Source organism: Nicotiana sylvestris, chromosome 10, assembly GCF_000393655.2.
Source record: "Nicotiana sylvestris chromosome 10, ASM39365v2, whole genome shotgun sequence".
In the NCBI taxonomy this organism is placed as follows: domain Eukaryota; kingdom Viridiplantae; phylum Streptophyta; class Magnoliopsida; order Solanales; family Solanaceae; genus Nicotiana; species Nicotiana sylvestris.
In genome coordinates, this window is record NC_091066.1 from 125,766,549 (window position 1) to 125,788,756 (window position 22,208).

At 38.9% G+C, this 22,208-nt stretch overlaps 2 protein-coding genes across 2 annotated transcripts; one reads left to right on the forward strand and one right to left on the reverse strand.

Annotated features, from left to right (window-relative positions):
• Window positions 1-425: 425 nt before the first annotated feature.
• LOC104217261 (uncharacterized) lies at window positions 426-1,268 on the reverse strand. The gene has a single exon (XM_009767456.2). It carries the CDS (start codon window positions 1,266-1,268, stop codon window positions 426-428), a length of 843 nt encoding a protein of 280 aa, XP_009765758.1.
• An 18,047-nt stretch (window positions 1,269-19,315) lies between these two features.
• LOC138879912 (uncharacterized) lies at window positions 19,316-21,150 on the forward strand. The gene is made up of 2 exons (XM_070159558.1): window positions 19,316-19,393; window positions 20,644-21,150. Exons 1-2 carry the CDS (start codon window positions 19,316-19,318, stop codon window positions 21,148-21,150), a joined length of 585 nt encoding a protein of 194 aa, XP_070015659.1.
• Window positions 21,151-22,208: the final 1,058 nt, after the last annotated feature.

The following is a 22,208-nucleotide window of genomic DNA, read 5'->3' on the forward strand; positions in this document are numbered from 1 at the left end:
TTCCTAAATGAATCCATCTTATACAAGTTAGCATTGATTTCTTTTGAGATAACTCATATCCATGCAATTATAAATCTAATTCATTTCTTTTGTTAAAATTGAATGCATAATATATCCTTATCATATGTAAATATTAATTATACAACCACCAATAGATGGTCAAAGGTTTGCAAAAGTAGTAAAACCAAAATGGTAAATTAAGATTTACAAAGCTCAAATAAGGGGGGAAAATGCCAACTTATACCTATATCCCTTAAGGCTTAAGCCGTATTGATCTAATCAAACCGACCTAATAATATTGACAACATATCTTCCAAAACCAACTACACTATAATATTAAAAAAAATTAAAGATTTCATCAACCCAAGAAAAAAAAAACTAAAATAACTTAAGACTAACTCCATTGCACCAATTTTTATGCCTTGTTAGAATGGATGTACGTTCCTCGTTAATCCGCCGTTCACATTAGTGAAAAATCCGACGAGCTCCGGCCGGTAAGGAAGATACGATCGCCGGCGATCTTCATCCTTAGCTTTACTCTTCATGTAAGCTTCATGTGCTAACACACCTTCGCTCTTCTTTACAACAGTACCCTTCTTCTTTTTATTCTTCTGTGTTAAAACTTGCTCGTTGACTTCGACTTTTTCTTCTGTCTTCGCCGGAGTAGTTGTGGCAGGGTTCAAGAACACAAAGGCGTCTCGTCCATCACTGTTACTCCGGTGAAGAAAGTCTTTGAATCTCCATAGCTTTGAAAATCCTGTTGAGTTACTCTTTTTGCATACCTCAGGAGAAGAAGAAGAAGAAGCTTCAATTGCCTTATTATCTTTGGACCATTCACAAAACGGTCCAGCTATTTCTTGATTTTCCGATGAAGAGGAAGTTGCCGGAGAATTTTCTTCTGTTTGTATAAATATCTTGTTTACCGGTGATCGCTCCTTCAACTTTTCCAAATCATCCTCGGACAAAAGAAGGTTTTGATTGAATAACGGGAAAAGGGGTCGGATTTGACCGTTGTAGAACACCTCCTCCGCCGTTATCGGAGGCGCGTCTGTCATAGGCGCGAAAGAAAACTCCTCCTCTTCTTCTTCTTCATCGTCACCATCTTCAACCTCCTCATCATCATCATCGTCATCATTATTATATTGTTCTGTTTGATCTTCGATTATCATCTGTTGTTTCTTCTTTAGCTGCTCTGTGAATTCTTCGGTTAATTTTCCGATGACTTCCACCTCATCATTATACGAATCTTTTAAGGTTTCAGACTCCATTTTCAAGAGATACCCAGAACTCCAAATTCGATGTGATGTTGCAGAAATTTGAATTAATAGAAGAGAATTTGAAAGGAATAGTGATGAGGAATTAGGAGGAGGAGAACAAGTATATAAGAGCTTTAAAGGATGAGGATTGGGGGTTTGAAATAAATGAGGGCTGTATATTGGGTGGTTGGAAGAATAGTAGTACCAAGTTTGGTTTGTCTTGCTATAATTACTATTCTTTCCATAATAATAGTTCCAATATGAAAGTTAAATATATTAATATATGTCCAAAAAATATTATGGATATTATGTAAATGATAGAGAAGATGCGGTGCTTGATAAAATCATAGTCAAACAAATAATTCAATGATTTCAAATAATATAATAGCATTCATTTATAAAAAGATGAAGTTTGATATTCATTTAATTTTATTCTATATGATAGTATTTGATTAAGTACGAAAATTAAGAAAAAAATTAATTTTGATACACACTAATTACAAAGTTTTTGGTATTAATATTTTTATTCATATAAGAGCATATAAAATGAAAAGTTAAGCTATATAAATATAAATAAATTTTAAAAAAAGTCACATAAAATAACCGATGGAGTAATTTTTTGGTTCCGAGGAATTTAGAAGAGGGTTTAGAAAAATCACAAGAGGACTCAGAAAATTTTCAAAAAATGGAGAAGAAGGAAAAAATGGAGAAGGTGAAAGGAAAGTGTGTATGAGGAGGACAAAAAGGAAGGAGGATGGGGGGTTAGCGCGTTAAGGCTGGGGAAATGTGTCTTTATTTGTTACGAGGTGTGGGGAAGGAGGGCGGTGGGGCTGCTAATTTTTGACCTTTTTGTTGTTTTTCGACGTTTTTATATGAATGAAAACACATGTTCAATTTCACACTTCTACCACAGTTGAGTCACAATTATCAAGGAAATTATAGACAGATACTTATACATTATTTCCTTTTTAATTCGTTCCAAAAAAAAATGATTTCTTTCTAAATTTAATAGTAATTTAATTTAAATTTATAATTCTACCCTTAATAAGAAGCTTTTATAATCATACAAATACTCTGTACCCTTTTTGACTTATTTAGGACCACAAATTTCAAAAATTTTTATTTTTTCTTAAACTATGTGTCCAGTCAAACGTAAAAATAGCACGGTATAGCCAGTTTGCAGACTGATTATTCAAAAATAGCCAGCGTTTACTAAGTTAATGAAAAATGGCCACTATTTTGCTGCAGCAGAGACCGGTCCAGCAAAATATACTGGAGTTCGGTGCACCTGTGTATGAACTCCAGCATATTATGCTGGACCGGTATACTTTGCTGGCTCCAGTATAATATACTGGAGACTGGAGCACCGGTGCTCCAAACTCCAGTATATTATGTTGGACCGGTATACTTGCTGGAACTCTATTATATTATGCTGGAGTTCTAGTGTACGAGTTCCAACATACTTATCTTAGAACTCCAGTATAATATATTGGAGTTCAAGTATACTTATGCTGGAACTCCAGCATAATATACGGCGTATTTTCCAGGTTTTGAACAGTATTTTCGCTCAGATTTATCTTTACATGAAAAGTGGCTAAATTTTGATTTCTTTTGAAACTGGACTATATTTGAACGACCAGTTGTAAATCTGACTATTTTTGAATTTCACCCCAGCCAAACAAATTCACGTAAATTAAAACGGAGGGAGTAATATATTGTTCACTCGTGCGCACAGAAGCATATTCGTGTGGGGCGGGGAGTCTTTTGTTTCTAGAAGATTAGTGTTATTATATTAGGTGACTTGCCGTGATTAGGTAGTGATTAGCACACCCTTATTATCTTTACGTTTATCATGGAGAACTATAGTGAGATGAGCAATTACTACTCCCTCCGTTTCACTTTATGAAACACGATTTGGAGTATAAGATTAAGCACTAATAATTTCAATATAAATTCGACCATAGACATTTAAATTTTTGAAATAAAATTTATATTTTTAGAAAGAAACTTAAAAAATATTTTAATTTATAATAATTAATAATTCAAGACATAGGAGAAAATTACAACCAAATAAAAATTCTTTTGATTTCATAAATAGTAAACATGTCTCGTAAAATGAGGTGGAAGAATTAGTTTCGAATCTGAGAGAATGGAGAATCAGAGGCAGATTTAGGGAGATTTAGGGTTTGAAGGTGACGGACAGAGGCAAGGCAGAATCAGGATTTGAATGTTATTATGAGTTTGGGATTTCAATTTTTTTAAGTTATTGGGTTCTAAATTAATAATTTATACTTGTTCAATAATTTTTTAAGACAAATACATGGTTATGACTAAAACTACTAGCTTCGGCCGAACCTGTAGGTTCTGCTCTCCCTCCACACCCTCCGGGTGATGGGTATCAAAATATTCTTTAATATATATACTTGTAATGACTAATATAGAACTTGGTAGGAATATGTATTCGATTCGATTTGCTCTCTTTTGAACTTATTCCGGTCAACTAACAATGCGTTTTTTATTTGAAATATGAAACTCACCTCTCAAATATCAAGATCATAGAATACCACATGCTTTTTCTAAACAATTAGGTAAGCACGAGTTCATGCTTTTTCTACTTAATTCAATAGGTAAATTACACCGCCAAGGCAAAGCTACGTTCTTCTAAGGGTGGATTGACCATTCTTCGCTAAAAATGACATTATATATAGGTAAATATTAAGTTTTAGATGTATATAACATATATTGAACGTCCTTTATCGAAGATTTTTTTTAATTCTTTCAGATTTGATGAATTTCTGGCTTCGCATAAGTAAATGTAGAATTAGATAAACTACAAGTTCCCAAAAATCAAAGTTATACATTTCATGCTTTTTCTAAGCAATGCTCACGAAATGTTCATCATAGTTTAAGTAAATTGAATTTCACAACCATAGAATAACGTGAATTTTTATGATATGACAAACAAAAGAAGTTATAAAAAACTTAATTTGATCTCAGTCCAAATTCCGATCGAGACCCAAGTTTTTTTTAATGAAGAAAACTCAGAAATTTGAGATTAAAAAAATGCTTATTTTTTGAGATTTTAAAATTTTGAAATCTATTTTTTGAGTGTTCTCGCTAGAGATCACAGATAAACTGATAGAATCGAGAAAAATAAAAAACAAAAAAAGAATAAAAAGACAAATTTCTTGGAGAGATAGTCAAAAAGAGAAATGCCTGGGACAAAAGAAAATAAAACGCACAAAGAATAAGGGGAGTCGGACAAGGTTCAAGGTAAATTCGAACTTGAATCTTACGCACAAGAAAAACTTTAAAAGATGTCTATAAACTACGACACTTTTGTCTAATTTGTAACTGCGGGGAACAGGATATTATATTTAGCATAGTATAAGAAAATTTTAACATAAGTATATAATAATTTTACTAACCTAACGGGTACCATGCCACTCTACCCTAAGGGTGGATCCGCCCTTGTGGAGAATCTCTTGACTGATAGCGTTCCTTTCTCACTTCCCATGTCGTTAAAAAGAATTAAAGTTCGATTTTTTGCATGACGTTAAAACGGAGAAATGATATTCGTCCATAAAAAAATTGATATTTGGATTCAATTAAACACTAGAATCATATCAACCATACACCTTAAAGGTGATGTCATTACTATGTTAATAAAAATAAAATAAAGAGGATGACTGTTTAGCTATAATAAATCATACTACTACAAAGCATTCATCAAAAGTTAGGCGTATCCAACAAGTAGGTTGGGACCTACGCCACTCGTTGTTTAATAAGTAAAAGACACGTATGGCCTCATGTCACTAACTACGTTTTTCATTTTCTTTTGTTTATTTTTGGGTTTATGTTCACTGATCTTGTTCATCACGGCACATCGATCTTCATTTATTTTTTTAAAATATTTTAAGCAGTTAGAAAAATTATAAAATTAAAGGGCGCCCAGTAAAGTCGAAATAAAATTTTTTTGACAACAAGCTCCGAATTAAAGCTTGACTTTTTTCTATCTCAAGTCTTTTTTTTTAATTCGGTATTTGATATTCCTTTTACGGACTACCTTGTTCCCGCTGAAAGATTCACTTTGAAAATAAAGCACTTTTTACTGAAGAGAACTCTATATTTATGGTCTGAAATCGAAATCTCTAGTTAAAAATGAAGGAATACTTACCCGTACTCTATACTTTGTTTACTTTGTTGTTGTATAACAACCATACAACATGTGAAGGGACCTTCTAATTTGGCGAAATACATAAGTTATCCCCTTAACTATGGACCAAATCCCTGTTACACATTTTTTGCGAACAAAAATCAGCTTACACACTTAACCTTTCTAAAGTGTATCTAAGACACACCACTTTCTTCTTAACCAGTTTTTCAAAGCGTGTGTAATATCACGCACCGATAATACTATGCCATGTGTCATTAATTTTCAAAAATAAAATAATTTAAAATTACAAATATACCCCTCAACCTTCCCCTCCAATCTCTCTTCTCCGCCTCTTCTCCATTGCCGCCGACCACCATGAAAAAAACCAAAATTATCACCTTCCAATTACAAACCAAACTTAGATGCCCAAGCAGATTAATCCCAAGTTTTGGAGTTGGAATTCGAATCTAACACAAAAATTATGACCCAAAACTGCAAACACCATTAAAGAAGACATTGTCTGAGTTTTCATCAATTTTAACTTTTCTTTAAATTTTCTTAATCAATGTTGACTGTGTAAGAGATCATTTCAGAACAAAGATCTTTCATAGCATATGAAGTTAGAGGAAGGTCTCATGTATTTCCAAAATAGAGCTGAGGACATTATTTTGCTCAACCTGACGAGAGGTCAAAGAAAACGATCCTAATACACTCTTCAAAAATTAGGTAAAAATAAGCAATCAAACTCAGATCTACAAAATTTTCTTAGTTATAGAGTCCACTTAATTTTCTTTATCAATTTCTTCCAAATCTTTTTACATATATTATTGTTTTTCTTAAAATTATCGAGAGAGAAGATGGGAAAAATAGTGTGGAAGAAGACGGAAATTGGGAGGGGGAGTTTCAGTGGACTAGCACAAAGGGGAGGGGCTCTTGATAAGATGAATCGGGGAAGGGATGGGGTCAAAGTTAAGGAACCAAATACTATTGTTTAAAAAAAGAAAAAATTTAAAGTTTGACACATGTCATTTAAATAATGACTGAGACAGAAAATTCACAGTTTTACGCGCTTATATTTTTTTAGTCAACACACGCGTGTGACGTAACAAAAGTGGTGTGTCTTAATTGCACTTTGAAAAGATTGAATGTATAAAATAATTTTTGTCCATAAAAAATATGTAACAGGGATTTGATCAATAGTTTAGGGGTAACTTATGTATTTTGCCTTCTAATTTTAATGACTGGTACATAGACAGCGACCTTGAGCTTATTTCACCTACTTCATGATTTTTAAGGGTGCACCGGAGAGCCACGTGTAATATTTAGGCTACATAATTGTTAGTAAGATGTAGTGATTATACAATCTTAGCAATTGCATACATATGTTTGTTTGTCACGTAATTACTACTAACTTCACTCAATTTGTTTGATTTTACAAGTAGTAATTACAAAAGTATATGTTTTTAATTTCTAACAAATCAAGAATCACAAATTATCAAAGTAAAAGCTCGAAATATCATTACTTTGATAAAAAGAAAATTTGAATTCTTCTGAAGACGATTACTAGTGCCAAAGCCAATGGCAGCTGAAGTTCTAAGGGTTTTGTTTTTTCCTTTAACAGGTCTTACGCGATTCAAATTCAAATAAGTTAAAATTTAATAAAAGTACTTGATACCAGGTGAAAAATTAAAAAAATTAAATTTCCTACGGAATGAACATTATTACTTCTTTGATTAAAGTAGCACTAATAAAAAATTAAAATTTCTACATTTCTATACCGTATAGGAAACTTTATTACCCTTACTCGACCCAAAAGAATAATATTCTCTACTCCAGTCAAATATAATGGTCAATGAGCCCAAGTTTGACATTGACTTTTGACCGGTCGGAGTTTGGGTGTTAAGCTAGATTATTTCATAATCTGTGAGCAGTGGACCACGTTCAATTGAATCTGTTCCAATTATTATTAGCTTTGTACAGAAACATACAAATTAGATGGAATACTTAGTGGGTGTTTGGATATAAGAATTATGAAATTTCGAAATATAGGTGCCGATTGACACAATCGTCGCTATAGTATCATAAGTTCGAATCCAATAACCATCCGAATTATGTCTAATATTAATTCGAATTTGGGGGTTTAAATTAACATTGATAAAAGGTCCAAAATTTACCTGTGAATTATGTGTGATGAACTAAATTGCTCTTGAATTATGCGTTTATGGATATTAGTGTAGATACTGAAATTTTAACAGATGAAGAGAAATTCTAAATTCAAGACAACTCTTGAAATATTAAGAGTTTATTAGGGTTACTTGGTGGTTACTCTACCCAAACCTTAATTCATGCCTATAAATAAGCTACATATGTCATTCAAAGAGAATCTCAGCAGTTCCATAAACTCTCTGAATATGCACAAAGAGATCAAAATCAAATATACAATCTCCGAAATTCCATAAAACTCTTGGAATATTCATTAAGAGATCAAAGACATGTCAAATATGTTTTGCTCAAATTTCTAGCAACATTCAAGATCCAAATGGAGTGTTGCTACATACTTCTTATGCATATCATTCTACGTTCGAGAAATACGCCGCTAAGACCCTCGATCAAAATCAAATATACGATCTCCGAAATTCCATAAAACTCTTGGAACATTCATTAAGAGATCAAAGACATGTCAAATATGTTTTGCTCAAATTTCTAGCAACATTCAAGATCCAAATGGAGTGCTGCTACATACTTCTTATGCATATCATTCTACGTTCGAGAAATACGCCGCTAAGACCTTCGAATTATGGATAACAAATCAGAGGGAAGAATCAAGGATAAACAGAGTTGTAACCCGCAATGTTTATCAATAAAATCCTTTTTCCTTTATTGTTGTTTGTGATTGCAGTTTTATTTTTGTATAAAAATTTATTGCAAACAATTAGTTTTAATAATTGATTATTAGTCAACAAGAGCAAATGCAGCTCATTTTTGTAACTGAAAGGATAATTCGATCGCAACTGTTAATGGAAGACAAATATGGATCATTTGTGTAATTCAGCGACGAATTTCGTTTCTTTCTAAAGACACCACAATAATTTTGTCTATATAGAAATGTTAGAAAACAAAGTGCTCAAAACTAATTAATAAAAGAGCCATATCCAATTATCCAACTAATTTGAACCCCACCATTATGCTGTTGGTCACATTGATTATTGTGGAACGACCTCGTTGAAAGCTACATTTAATATCTAGTTCTTGTAATACTAATGTTTTGCCTAGTTATGACTTACTCCGTCCGCTTCAAAATAAGTAATTTTTTGGCTTTTTTCTTGTGGTAAAAAATAAGTGATTTTTTCAGATTTCAAGATTGAATTAATTATTTTTTTTCCTACATTGCCCTTGGAATAATTAATATTGGAGTATGTGTTAGGAGTGTATATGTGAAGAGATAATAAAGGTTAATATGGTCAATTTCATTGCTAATTAATGTTAAAAGGTGAATTTTTTAATATGTGTGAAAACAACCAAAAAATCACTTATTTTGGACCGGAGGAAGTACTATCTAGTACTGATCGCCCCATGTTGGGGCACCTGTAGTTAATCTTATGCACTCTAACTTGGCTACTACGATGCCTATAATGCATCTTGTTCCATATACTACTAGTATTGTTTAACTATCTATAATATAAGTTCTTCTTTTCGATAAAAAAAGATTTTTTATTAAATTTTTCCGATATCTAAAATCCACAAGCAATTTTTATACTTGTTGTGCTATAGTTATGTTTTGTTTATTCATTTTTCTTCCGATGAAGTTTGTATGGGTCCAAATTTGGATGACCACGACCATTGACGAATACGACAAACGACGAGATCTTCGTAGCTTGACATCCTGTCGAGGACGACAGACAACGAACAGAAGATGCGTGACTTTTACAGTAGTGTAGGCCCAACAGGGGGCACTAGGAATATTCTTTCGAATATTTCCTATGATATGTCTTTTAGGGTTCAGAAGGGGTTTGTCCCTTATATATAGCGGGAAAACAACCTTGTAAGGGGGGCTTTTTTACCTGTTTAGCAAAGAACACCGACTGTAATACTTCTCTACATAAAAGATTGGCATTCTTAAAGTTCAATCACTCATTCTCAAAAGATCAAGAAATATTATCCATTGTGTTCATCTTTTATACCTTTTGTTCTCGAGTTTATTATACTTAGCTAAGATTTACCCCTTCATTCACTTTGATTGATTTATTCAAAAAGATTTCAATATCTTTTGAGTTAAACAATTTAGCGTCGTCTGTGGGGATTTCTATAGCTGAGATTTTAGTTTCGTCTAGATCCTTGAAAGGGATAATTACCTCTGTTTAGCCTCGCAAAGACCAACAATGGCAGGAAAGGGGGAAGCAAGATTAAAGGCAATAGTAGGTGTCACGAGCAACCTTCTGGATTTCATCAACGAAGCCGGCAGGGAAGACAATGAAAACGCAACGCCAAACACTACACCTGAAGGAGATACCTCACCCCCCTCCCACACAAAAGCGTGACTGTCTCGTGCGAGAGGGAAACCTCAACATCCACAGCAGGAGAAGCACCACCAGCTGTGAAAAGGCTATTAGAAGAGTGGTTGACAAACACCTTGAGCAACATACTCGACAAACCCGTTCAAAGGGATATCGGAGGCACAATGCACGCAGAAACCGCAACTGTCGCCGATAAGCCAGAAACTCCACGCACAAGTAACACTCATACTGTCATTGAAGCAGGTAAAAATGCACTTGCAGCCATCTTAAAGAAAATGGAAGAAATGAAAAACGAGAACAAAACGCACCGTGATCAGATGAAGGAGCATCGGGAAAGGGTCGATAAAATACCGAGCGCTCCGAAGTTGCTACCAAAACGTGATGTAGGCCGATTCGTCGAGCAACCATACAGTGAAGGGGAAGCTCCCCACTCTATTCCAAAAACCTTCAAAATGTCGTCATACTTGAAAATATATGATGGCACCACGGACCCGGAAGATCACATAATCCACTACGTCATGGCACTAAAAGGCAATGATCTGTCAAAAGAACAGGTGTCATCGGTGCTGCTGAAAAAGTTAGGCGAAACCCTAACAGGGGGAGCTGGCATGGTATTCCTAACTACCTGCACGGTCAATATCAACGTTCAAAGAAATGGCAGATAAATTCGTCACCGCTCACGCGGGACCAAAAAAGGCAAAAGCCAGGGTAAATGACATCTTCGCTGTTAGGAAGACGACATGCGAAGGACTTCGGGATTTCCTAGCCCGATTCAAGAGGGTAAGAATGAGCCTACCAAACGTATCAGAAGGGATGGCAGTAGCAGCCTTCCAAAATGAGTTAAATAGAAATAGGTCGAAAGCAACCAAAAAACTGCTAAGTAGACTCATGAAGTACCCTCCCACCATGTGGGAAGAAATCCATAATGCCTATTGTATCGAATTAAGGGCAGATGAGGATGACCTAAATGACCCGATCCAACGGCTAACATCGGTCCAAACAAAAACAAGGAGAGATCGCCGCAACGATAGTCGAAGGGATCAACTACCCCGTTTCAATCGATAAAGGCATTAGCCCTACATCCGGACATCCATCCCACATCCTCCATGACATGCAGACGTCACTCCTCGAAACACCGTGCCACACCAAAATGAAAGAGGTATGCCTCTACTGTTATCTGCTCATAACTTTTGCGTTTCTCCTTCAGAAATAGTGTATGCACTAGAAAAGCTCGGCACAAATGTGTAGTGGCCGCAAAAAATGAAGTCAGATTCGAGCACCCGGAGATCGAACGTTCTGTGTGAATTCCACCAGGAAAGGGGACACAAGACCGAAGACTTCATAGGTCTGCGACAGGAAGTGGTAAGAATGCTAAACCAGGGACACCTGAAAGAACTGTTGAGCGATCGAGGACGGGTTAACTTCGCTCGTGGACGCGATCAACTTTAAGGACCCCTAAAACCACTTTCACCTGCTCATACCATAAAAATGATCATTGGAAGCGACGATGATATGGTAATCAACAATGTAAAATTCACCACCATACACAAATTTAAGCGGACAGTCGCTCACCAAAGGTACGACGACCTCGAAGATTGTATCATCTTCGATAAGTCAGATACCAATGGTTTGTCTTTCCTTCACTATGATGCTTTGGTTATAACTTTACGTATCACGAATATCGATGTAACAATAATAATGGTGGACGACGGAAGCGGCGTGTGTATTATTCACTCACGAGTCCTCATACAGATGAGACTAGTACCGCGCTACATAACACTAACGAGTTTTAATAATGCAGTGGAACGAACCTCTGGAGAGATAGTGCTGCCCATTTTGGCAGGAGGAGTCACTCTGGAAACGACGTTTCACGTCATGAACCAGGAAACAACCTACAATGCTATCATAGGGCATCCATGGATACACGCCATGCGAGCCGTCCCTCAAGTTTCTATCAAGTAATCAAATTTCCTACCCCATGGGGAATATTCAGCATCCGGGGCTAGCAACGCATCGCCCAAGAATGCTACCGAATCGCCAAGATTGCACACACACCCAACAACTAAAGGGGGAAAGTGCGGAAGCATAACAATCAGCCATATCGGGAACCAAACCCGATACACAAATAGAGGCTATCAAAGACCCAAATGTTGTAGAAGCATGCAAGGCAACCATAGAATACCTCGATCCCGTTCAATTGGACAACACCAACAGCACGAAAAAAGCTTATATCGGACACAACCTCTCAGAACCAGGTAAGTTCAATGAGTTCTTAACTAACAATGCCGATTTGTTTGCCTTTTCCCATTCAGATATGTCGGGAATCCCAAGGGACATCACCACATACAGGCTGAATGTCGACCCTCTTTACTCGCCAGTGCGACAAATGAGGAGAAAGTTCAATGCCGCAATCAACGATGTAGTCAGCGAAGAAGTTGATAAGTTGCTTGCTAATGGTTCCGTCCGAGAATCAAAGTATCCTCAGTGGGTCACCAATGCAGTCATAGTAAAAAAGAAGAACAGGAAGTGGCAGATGTGTGTCGACTTCACCGACCTAAACAAAGCATGCCCAAAAGATTCCTTTCCGTTACCACATATCGACCAACTCATCGATGCAACGCCGGGGCTGGAACTATTAAGCTTCTTAGACGCCTATTCTGGTTACAACCCAATTCTAATGGAAGAAGAAGACCAAGAAAAGGCCACTTTAATCACTTACCAAGGAACGTACTGCTACAGAGTCATGCCGTTCGGACTCAAGAACGCAGGGGCGACGTATCACAGGTTAGTCACCAAAATGTTCAAAGAAACTGAATCCCGATAAATGCGCCTTTGGCGTAACCTCAGGAACGTTTCTTGGTTTTTTGGTGTCGCAAAGTGGTATCGAGGTCAACTCGGATAAGATCAAGGCGATCGAAGAAATACCGAAGACATTAACCAGCAAAAAGTAGGTACAGATATTGACAGGACGAATAGACGCCCTGTCGAGGTTCATCTCACGATCATCAGACAGATGCCATAAATTTTTCAATGTACTATGGAAGGATCACGGGCTACAGTGGAATTTAGAATGCGTTAATGCCTTAAGAAAATTGAAAGCGTATCCGTCCTCGCCGCCACTACTGTCAAGGAAGACCCGGGAGAATGCCTCCTGGTGTACCTAGATGTCTCCGAAGTCGCGGTAAGTACAGTTTTGGTCCGCTAAAACAAAGGTACACAATCTCCAATTTATTATATCAGCAAACCTTAATTGATGTCGAAACAAGGTACCCCCACCTTGAGAAACTAGCTCTGGCATTAGTCGTAGCTTCACGAAAGCTTAGACCATATTTTCAATGTCACCCCATAAAGGTGGTGACGACCTTCCCCCTCAGGGGAATTCCACACAAACCCGAACTATCGGGTAGGTTGGCCAAATGGGCCATAGAATTAAGTGAGCACGACATAACATATCAACTGCGAATTGCTATAAAGTCGCAAGTGCTCGCCGATTTCAGCGCAGAAGTATTGCCTGAAGTAGAGCAGGAGGCGCTCCATGCTTCCGCACATTCCAACCTCTGGGTACTCTACACCGACGACGCATCTAATGCATCGGGATCGGGACTGGGACTCATCCTCGAAGTCCCTACGAGCGAGGTTATTTGCCAGTCCATACGGTGCCCCGAGATGACTAACAACGAGGTCGAGTATGAAGTTGTAATTGCAGGATTGAAATTAGCCCTCAAAGATGGCGCTCGATGACTCGTCCTCCATTGCGACTCTCAACTCGTGGTGAACCAAGTCACTTGGACTTTCCAAATCAAAGAATAGAGACTACAAAAGTACTAGTCAGAAATTCACAAACTTCTACTAGAATTCGACGAATGCTGCCTCGAGCAGATACCTAGGGCGTAGAATATCGAAGCGGACGGTCTCGCCAAGCTAGCAGTAGTCACCATAAATATCAACAAGGAAAATGTGGTCACCCTTCTCCATTCCTCAATAGACCAGGTTGAGGTACATTCTATAAACCTAACTTGGGACTGGCGCAACCGTATCATAACATATTTGCAGGAAGGGACTCTCCCACAAGATAAGAAAGAAGCCAAAAAGCTCCAAATATAGGCGAACAGATATAGCCTCGTAAACTATGATCTTTACAATAGGACGTTCGGCAGCCCCTTGGCCAAATGTCTTGGGCCAAATCAAACAAGGCAGGTACTAGAAGAAGTATACGAGGGGCACAGCGGTGCCCATATAGGAAATCGTGCCCTCGTCAGATGCCTTATCTGCGCAGGATACTACTGGCCTACCATGATAAAAGAAGCCGTAGATTACGTTAGAAAATGTGAGCAGTGCCAAAAATACGCCCCTATGATACACCAAGCAGGAGAACTCCTGCATTTCGTCACTTTGTCATGGCTTCATAAAAGTGGGGGATGGATATTGTTGGACCCCTCCTAGCAGGATGAGGTAAGGTACGTTTCCTTTTGGTTTTAACTGACTATTTTTCTAAATGGGTGGAAGCAGGTGCATATGCACAAATACGTGAGCAAAAAGTTATTGCGTTCATATGGAAAAATATAATATGTCGCTTCGGCATTCCCAAAGAAATCAGCTATGACAATGGACCTCAATTCGTCGGAAAGAAGACAACCGAGTTTTTTGAAAAATAGCATATCAAGCGAATACTCTCCACACCATACCATCCCCCCGGCAATGGCCAAGCCGAATCCTCCAATAAAACGATATTGAATATATTGAAAAAGAAGCTCGAAGATGGCAAGGGGCTATGGCCTAAGCTGCTGCCAGAAGTACTATGAGAATACCGCACCACGCCAAAAACTAGCACAGGTGAGACGCCAAAGTCACTAGTCTACGGGACTGACGTGGTTATACCCGTCGAAGTCGAAGAACCTAGCCTGAGATACTCCAATTAAAGCGGACCAAGTAACGACGAAAGTAGGCTACAAGACCTGGATAAAGTCGAAGAACGAAGAGATATGGCTCACGTAAGAATGGTAACCCAAAAGCAACAAGCAGAAAGGTACTATAACAAGAAGGCCAAAGTACAACCACTCAAGGTCGGAGACTACGTTCTCAAGACTAAAACACAAGCAGCGAAAGACCCTAATGAGGGAAAACTGGGAACAAACTGGGACGGGCCATACAAAATCACATCGACAGCAAACAAAAGAGCATTCCAGTTAGAGACAATGGAAGGAAAACTACTCCAAATCAATTGGAATATCGCCTATCTCAAATACTTCCACTTCTGAAATGAGGCGCCGCCCAAGTCGTACTCTTTTTCCCTCATCCGGGTTTTGTCCCAATCGGTTTTTCTCGGTGAGGTTTTTAATGAGGCGGCAAGGGAGACATCTTGAGGTCCGAGGTGTTGTTCATTACCCCGCCTGTCGACGTGATCTCCATGCCGAGTAATGAAGGGACTGGGTATAGATAGCCAAATCTCCATTATATGTACAAAGTTAACATGTATTTCCTATAGGAATATAATCAAATCTCCAATGTATGAATGAAACTAGCATCCACGATACTCCCAACAAATGAAATAGAGCGCCACTCTTACGATGGGATACTACTTCGACGCCAACTCGAAAGTAACATCCCAATGTCTAAGGCCATCGACAAAGACATAAGTTCGACTTCACTCAAACTACGATGGGATACTTCTTCGACGCCAGCTCGAAAATAACATCTCAATAGCTAAGGCCATCGAAAAGACATAAGTTCGACCTCACTCGAACTACGATGGGATACTACTTCGATGCCAGCTCGAAAGTAACATCCCAATGGCTAAGACCATCGACAAAGACATAAGTTCGACTTCACTCGAACTACGACGGGATACTACTTCGACACCATCTCAAAAGTAACATCCTAATGGCTAATGCCATCGACAAAGTTATAAGTTCGACTCATTCAAACCACGACGGGATATTACTTTGACGCCAGCTCGAAAGTAACATCCCAATGGATAAGTCCATCGACACAGATATAAGTTCGACTTTACTCGAACTATGATGGAATACTACTTCGATCCTTGCTCGAAAGTAACATCCCACAGGCTAAGGCCATCGACAAAAATATAAATTCGACATCAATCGAAGCAAAATCGGCTTAACAGTTCGTCAAATACCCGGTATATCGTAAATATAACAAAGATTGCCACCGAATCGACAAAATTAGTTTTTCATTACAACAAAAAATTACTAACACCTATTTTTACAGTGGGCTCAGAGACGCCCTTACAAAAATCCTGAAGCAAAAGTAAGTACGAACCAAAAATTACACATCATCCATGGTAGCATACACATCTTCGTACCAAGAGTCAGAGGCTAGATGGTTTGCATCATCAGAATTGATATCATCTCAGGCGTAAGCGAATCATATCCGCATGCCTCACGAGCTGCACGAGCTTTGGCACGCTTATCCTGAAATTCTACTTCAGATGCCCTCCCGTCGTCATGAAGAGCCTTGTACACATCAAGCTAGGCCTCAACATGAACCCACAACTCATATAAACGATGAGGCACGATAGGATCGGCCGAAGCACGAGATGTAGAAGGTTGCGAGTATCAACGCGTGTCCTCTGTTCTTAGTGATGCCACTTGTCCGGTCAACGCGGATAGATCCGCTTCTAACTCCTTATCGTGCCCCTCAAGCCCCGCTACCTTAAGTGTGGATTCCACCTTCTCCTTGGTCAGCTCCGACCTACAAACACAGAGGGTATCTTCCAAAATCACTGCTTCAGAAATAACAGTCGCCAGTTCATCGACACTCATACTCAACTCACCCTTGAGCTCATTAATATTCGCCGCCTTCGTACCCAATTATGTATTCAAACTGGCCATCTTTGCTTGTAAGTCGGCGTTCTCAGCCATCACCCCTATACTTAACTCGAGCTTATCTTCCTTCACCTTAAGGGACGCCTCAAGTTCACTGTTGTGGGCGACGGCCTTCATAAGGTCCTCGTCTCGCTCCCTCAACTCCTCGACCTTGCGCGCCAATTGATCCTCCCTCTATTTAAGCCCTTCGCGGAACAGTTGGAAGTCAGGGTCCTGATTGTAGATGTCGGCCATCGCACGATGCTTAGTGTAATATTCTTGATATTTGGAACACATCTTCCCATAGATGGCCGTCCTCTTCCTTTCCCAGCACTCGCGCTCGATCTCCGTGATAAAGGTTTGACACAACAAGAAACAAGTTAAAATAAAAAGACAGGTCGAAAATAACAACGCAAACCTAATGACGAAAAGGAAAAGAAAGACATCTACCTGCAAGGCCATGCTGGCGACGTTCTGAGACAACTCCATGTCGCTCATCGCTCTAAGCGCCTCGCTCTCGGGGGAAGCACATAAAGGGGCTAAAGCAGACGCCACCTGATCACAGTTCGACAACAAGTTGTAGTCCCATGGGACAACTATATGCCGATCAGAACCCTCCACTCTGACCTCCACAAGAGTATGGAATTCTAAAAATTCACGAACATCCTCCTGGTCGACATCCTAACTTGAGCCTTCGCCCTCGACACGTAGGCCCCCTCCAACATTAGACGATGCACCACCCTTAGTGGAGCGCACGGAACCACCTCCTGGGTAAACCCTTCAATTTGGGGAGACCTTCCCGCCAAGATGGCGTCGGCCATAAACGTAGGCACAGGCGTCGTCTGCGATGCACCCGTCCTACTTTTATCAGTGTCCATAGCCACATCCTTCTCAAGCTCAACCCTACTCCTTTTCCTTAGTAGAAACTCATCCCCATTAGAGGTTTCGTCCACAAGGTGACGGGTCGGTGTGGAAGAGGTCTCTTCCCTCACGACCATATCGCGAGAAGGATCTCCCATTTGTATAGGTTGAGTATGACCCTCTCGAACGGACTCACTCAAGGTGAATTACATTCCTGCAGTAGCGACAACTTGTCAAAATGCAGGGACCGGGGCCCTCCACCTAGAAGTTCCTCGACCAGTCATCGTAAAGAGTCGTATCAACAAGACGACGGTATATAGACAAAGAGCGACATAGAAGAAGACACTTACCAGATGAAACTCTGGGCCCAAAGCATTTCACAAAAGTGGGCCAATCTCGAGTCTCTGTTGCATGGGGCAACAGACGAGCTACCCAATCCCTTATACCTGCAATAGGGCGGAGTGGACGCCCCATAGCTGCAAACGAGAAGTGAACAAACACTATAAGGAATGAAGAAGAAAAGAAAGAGTAAAATAAGTTGTGACACTTACGATTCTCATTCCACAACTTCGGGAACCTATCAGGGTCAGACACGATGTGTTCGGTTCTGACAAAGAAGTACTTATGCCAAAATTTGTGACTTGCTCGATCGTCGGTCCCAACCACCAGCCTTTTTATCCCACGGTGCCTCAAATGCACCATAGTGCCCCTATGAAAGTTGGGTGAAAACAAGTGCAAAAGGTGGTGAATGGTAACCTCGCACCCTGCCAACTCCGCGTACTTTGTCAACAACAGGAGTATTTTAAGCGTGTATGGGGAAAGTTACGCTGGGAAAACCTGATAGAATCGACAAAACTCTTCCGCTAATGGGAGAAGGGGGAATGAATGACCGATCACGAAGGGGTACTCATAAAAAGCACAGTACCCAGGCCTATGGACTTCCACGAAGTCCTTTCCCGCTGGATCCATATCAACATAAGCGGGGATGCTATATTTTGTACGGAGATCATCGATATGAACTTGTTCTGTTTTAGAGAGCACGGGGATAGGAGTAGGATGAGGATCCTTGAGAAAGTCGCTTTTAGACATGGGGTGTCTCGGCAGCAACTCCTCCACGATGGGAAAGTTGTCCCCCTCTTCCACCGTCATGTCCTCACCGCCAGAGGGGAGCGCCACAGACAATGGGGTGGCGACTGAAACCCCCTCACGAGATCGATGTGTTCTAGGTACTCTTCATCGGAAAAGGTGTTAAAATAACAGAGAAAGCTATGAACGAATAATGGGAGAAGAAGAAGCAGAAAAATTGTTGGAGCAAACACGGGAGGGATGAGAAAAGATAACCAGAAATGAAATGGCCAAGAGTTTTTGAAAAAAAAAAACCCTCCACCTATTTATAGGATTGGGTGGCACCAGAATCGAAGCGGAAGGCTGCAGAATGGCACCGAAATCGAAGCGACAAGCCTCAATCCCTGTCTCAAAAACACGCATAATGATGACGCACGTGGAAATGACGTCATTTCCCGATAAGATACACTATCTGGTGTCTTGTTGAGCACGCTAACCTCCCATTGTTGGCCAAGCCATAACGCTTCGTAAAACTAAATTTCTCCACAAGAGTGGGTGGTGTACGCTTATCAAGGACACACCAAGTTACAACCTCGACAAGCGGAGGGACTAACTACATGAGTCCAAATTTGGATGACCATGACCAATGACGAATACGACAAACGACGAGATCTTCGTAGCTCTACGTCCTATGGAGGACGACAGACAGCGAACAGAGTATGCGTGACTTTTACAGTAGTGTAGGCCCAACATGAGGCACTAGGAATATTCTTTCGAATATTCCCTATGATATATCTTTTAGGGTTCAGAAGGGGTTTGTCCCTTATATATAGCGGGAAACAACCTTGTAAGGGGAGCTTTTTTACCTGTTTAGCAAAGAACACCGGCTGTAATACTTCTCTACATAAAATATTGGCATTCTTAAAGTTCGATCACTCATTCTTGCAAGATCAAGAAATATTATCCATTGTGTTCATCTTTTATACCTTTTATTCTAGAGTTTATTATACTTAGCTAAGATTTATCACTTCATTCCCTTTGATTGATTTATTCAAAAAGGTTTCAACATCTTTTGAGTCAAACAAAATTAATTTTAAATACACTGATGTAGTTGTGCTCCTTGTGTTTGTGGTTACCAAGAAAAACAACATATATATATATGTTTGACTTAAAGTTTTCCATCCTAGCGTAAGTCTTTGCATAGTCTTTCTTTTGTGATGATTTCTATATTATTAATTAAGTTTAAATTGTTTAATATCACACCATTTTATTCAATTGTACATATTTCCACATTTTAAACCAGTAGTACTATATATAATATTTGTCATATTTTCTGGACTAATCGACATTCAATAATGAAGCAATTCTTTTTCTTTCTGACAGCTGAAGTAACTAAACACTACAGTTTGTGTTGATTTTGGAGCCCATTTGCAAGCTGCAGTCTAATGACGCACTCACGTTAAGCAACCGGAGCTTTATAGCACGTTTGGTTAAGCTTTTAAAATCGGCTTATTCTGATAAGTGTTTTTTTAAAAATATTTTTCAAAAAAGTACTTTCGGTGAGAAACAGTTTGTGTTTGGATAATTAATTTGAAAAACACTTTTGAGCGGTAATTAATGTTGGGCCAAACTTTTGAAAACTGTTTCTAAGTGTATTTTTCTTAATAGTATTTCTGAGAAAAGTGTTTTTGAAGATAAACTACTTTTTTCTGATTCTCAAACCTGCCTCTGTTTTTCCTCAAAAGCACTATTTTTCTTTCTAAAAGCTTGGTCAAACAATTTAATTTTGGGCCAAAAGCACTTTTGACCAAATAAAACACTTTTGCCCCCCTCCCAAAAAAAAGCTTGGCCAAACATGCTATTAATTTAAGATAAAAAAGCCATTAGACCATTAAGATGGTTAGAGAATAAAATTTACGTAGACTCTTGTTGGAAGTGTAAGCTGATTGTAATTGTATATGTGACAGCTGCGAGGTCCAAAAAACTACTCGGTATGGAGTCGGGCAATGAGAATTGCTATTTTAGGTCGGAGCAAATTAGGGTTCATCGACGATACCTGTAGGCGAGGAAAGTTTGGTCCAAATCTGGTAGATCTATGGGACAGATGCAACACCATAGTGTTGTCATGGATAATGAACTGTATATCACCTGAATTGCTTAGTGTAATTGTTTACTCCTCAAATGCGAGTGCTGTGTGGAATGACCTAAAAGAGAGGTTTGATAAAGCTGATCTCTCTAGAATTTTCCAGATCCATAAGAACATTGCCACAATTAATCAAGGTACTAGCTCGATCTCTTCTTATTTCTCAAAATTGAGACAGCTGTGGGCAGAGTTTGATAGTCTAGCCCCAATTCCTGGATGTGACTGTAAGAAATCGCGTGAATTTGTTGTGTTTATGGAAAGGCTGAAACTCCTACAGTTCCTTATGGGGCTAAATGAGTCTCATGAGCAAGCTAGAAGCCAATTCTCATGATCATACCGGCTCCCTCTGTTAACAAGGCCTACTCTACAATGATGGAGAGGGAAAGCCAAATGGCAATTGTACACACAAGTGTTCCTGTAGAGAATCCTGACCTTACTGCTTTTGTGTCTACTAGAGGTGGATTTCAACAAAGGCCAAAGAAAATTTTTAACCTTGTTTGTGACTACTACAACTACAAGGGACATAGCAGAGAGAATTGTTTCAAATTAGTTGGTTATCCTGCTAATTTTATGCATAAGAAGAAAGGAAATGCATTCCCTACAACTAATTTTGCAGGAAACACTGGTGATTCAGGAACACTAATACCTACTAATGGAAGTCATGACGTATTTTCAGCAGCTAACTTTGCAGGTAATAACAGTGGAGGAAACCATGGGGAGAGGAGTCAACCTCAGCCTCATCCAGCAACTTCACTTCCAACAACACCATATTTTACTCCAGAACAGTATCAACAAATCCTATATATGCTTGGTAAGGTAAATGAAGAAGCAACAAGCTCTTCCCAACCAGCAGCAATAAGTATATTTGCTTTCCTATCCAGTATAGTCGATGATAGGTGGATAATTGATACTGGAGATACTAACCATATGGTAGGAAATTCTAAGTTGTTGACTAAATTAGACAAAGAGTCTAGTTTAAAAGGTGAAAATGTGCATCTTCCAAATGGCAATGGGGTGTCAATATCAAATGCAGGAAGATCTAGTATACTCAGAAATCAGGATATACAAAATGTGTTACACATTCCTGACTTCAAGTTTAACCTTTTGTCTATGTCAAAGTTGGCAAAGGAACTGAAGTATTGAGTGACATTCTTTCCTAATTTTTTCCTATTCCAGGACCTCTTCAGTTGGTAGGTGAGGGGGATTGGTAGAGAAGATTGCGGACTGTACTATCTGAAGTCATCTCCAACTCCTACAACACCACTTACTCAACCACAACTATAAGAGCTTGACAGTAAAGAAAAGTGCTACTCTGTGTCTACTACTGTACCACTGTCTGTATGGCATAATAAACTAGGCCATGCTCCTTTAGATATGCTCAAAAAAATA

What these genes read in the sequence shown, in the direction of transcription:
- LOC104217261 (XM_009767456.2), bottom strand. Translation starts at nt 1,268, where the DNA reads ATGGAGTCTGAAACCTTAAAAGATTCGTATAATGATGAGGTGGAAGTC.
- LOC138879912 (XM_070159558.1), top strand. Translation starts at nt 19,316, where the DNA reads ATGACCAATGACGAATACGACAAACGACGAGATCTTCGTAGCTCTACG. An exon ending in GACGACAGACAGCGAACAGA is followed by an intron (nt 19,394 to 20,643) that starts GTATGCGTGACT and finishes TATATGTGACAG; the next exon opens with CTGCGAGGTCCAAAAAACTA.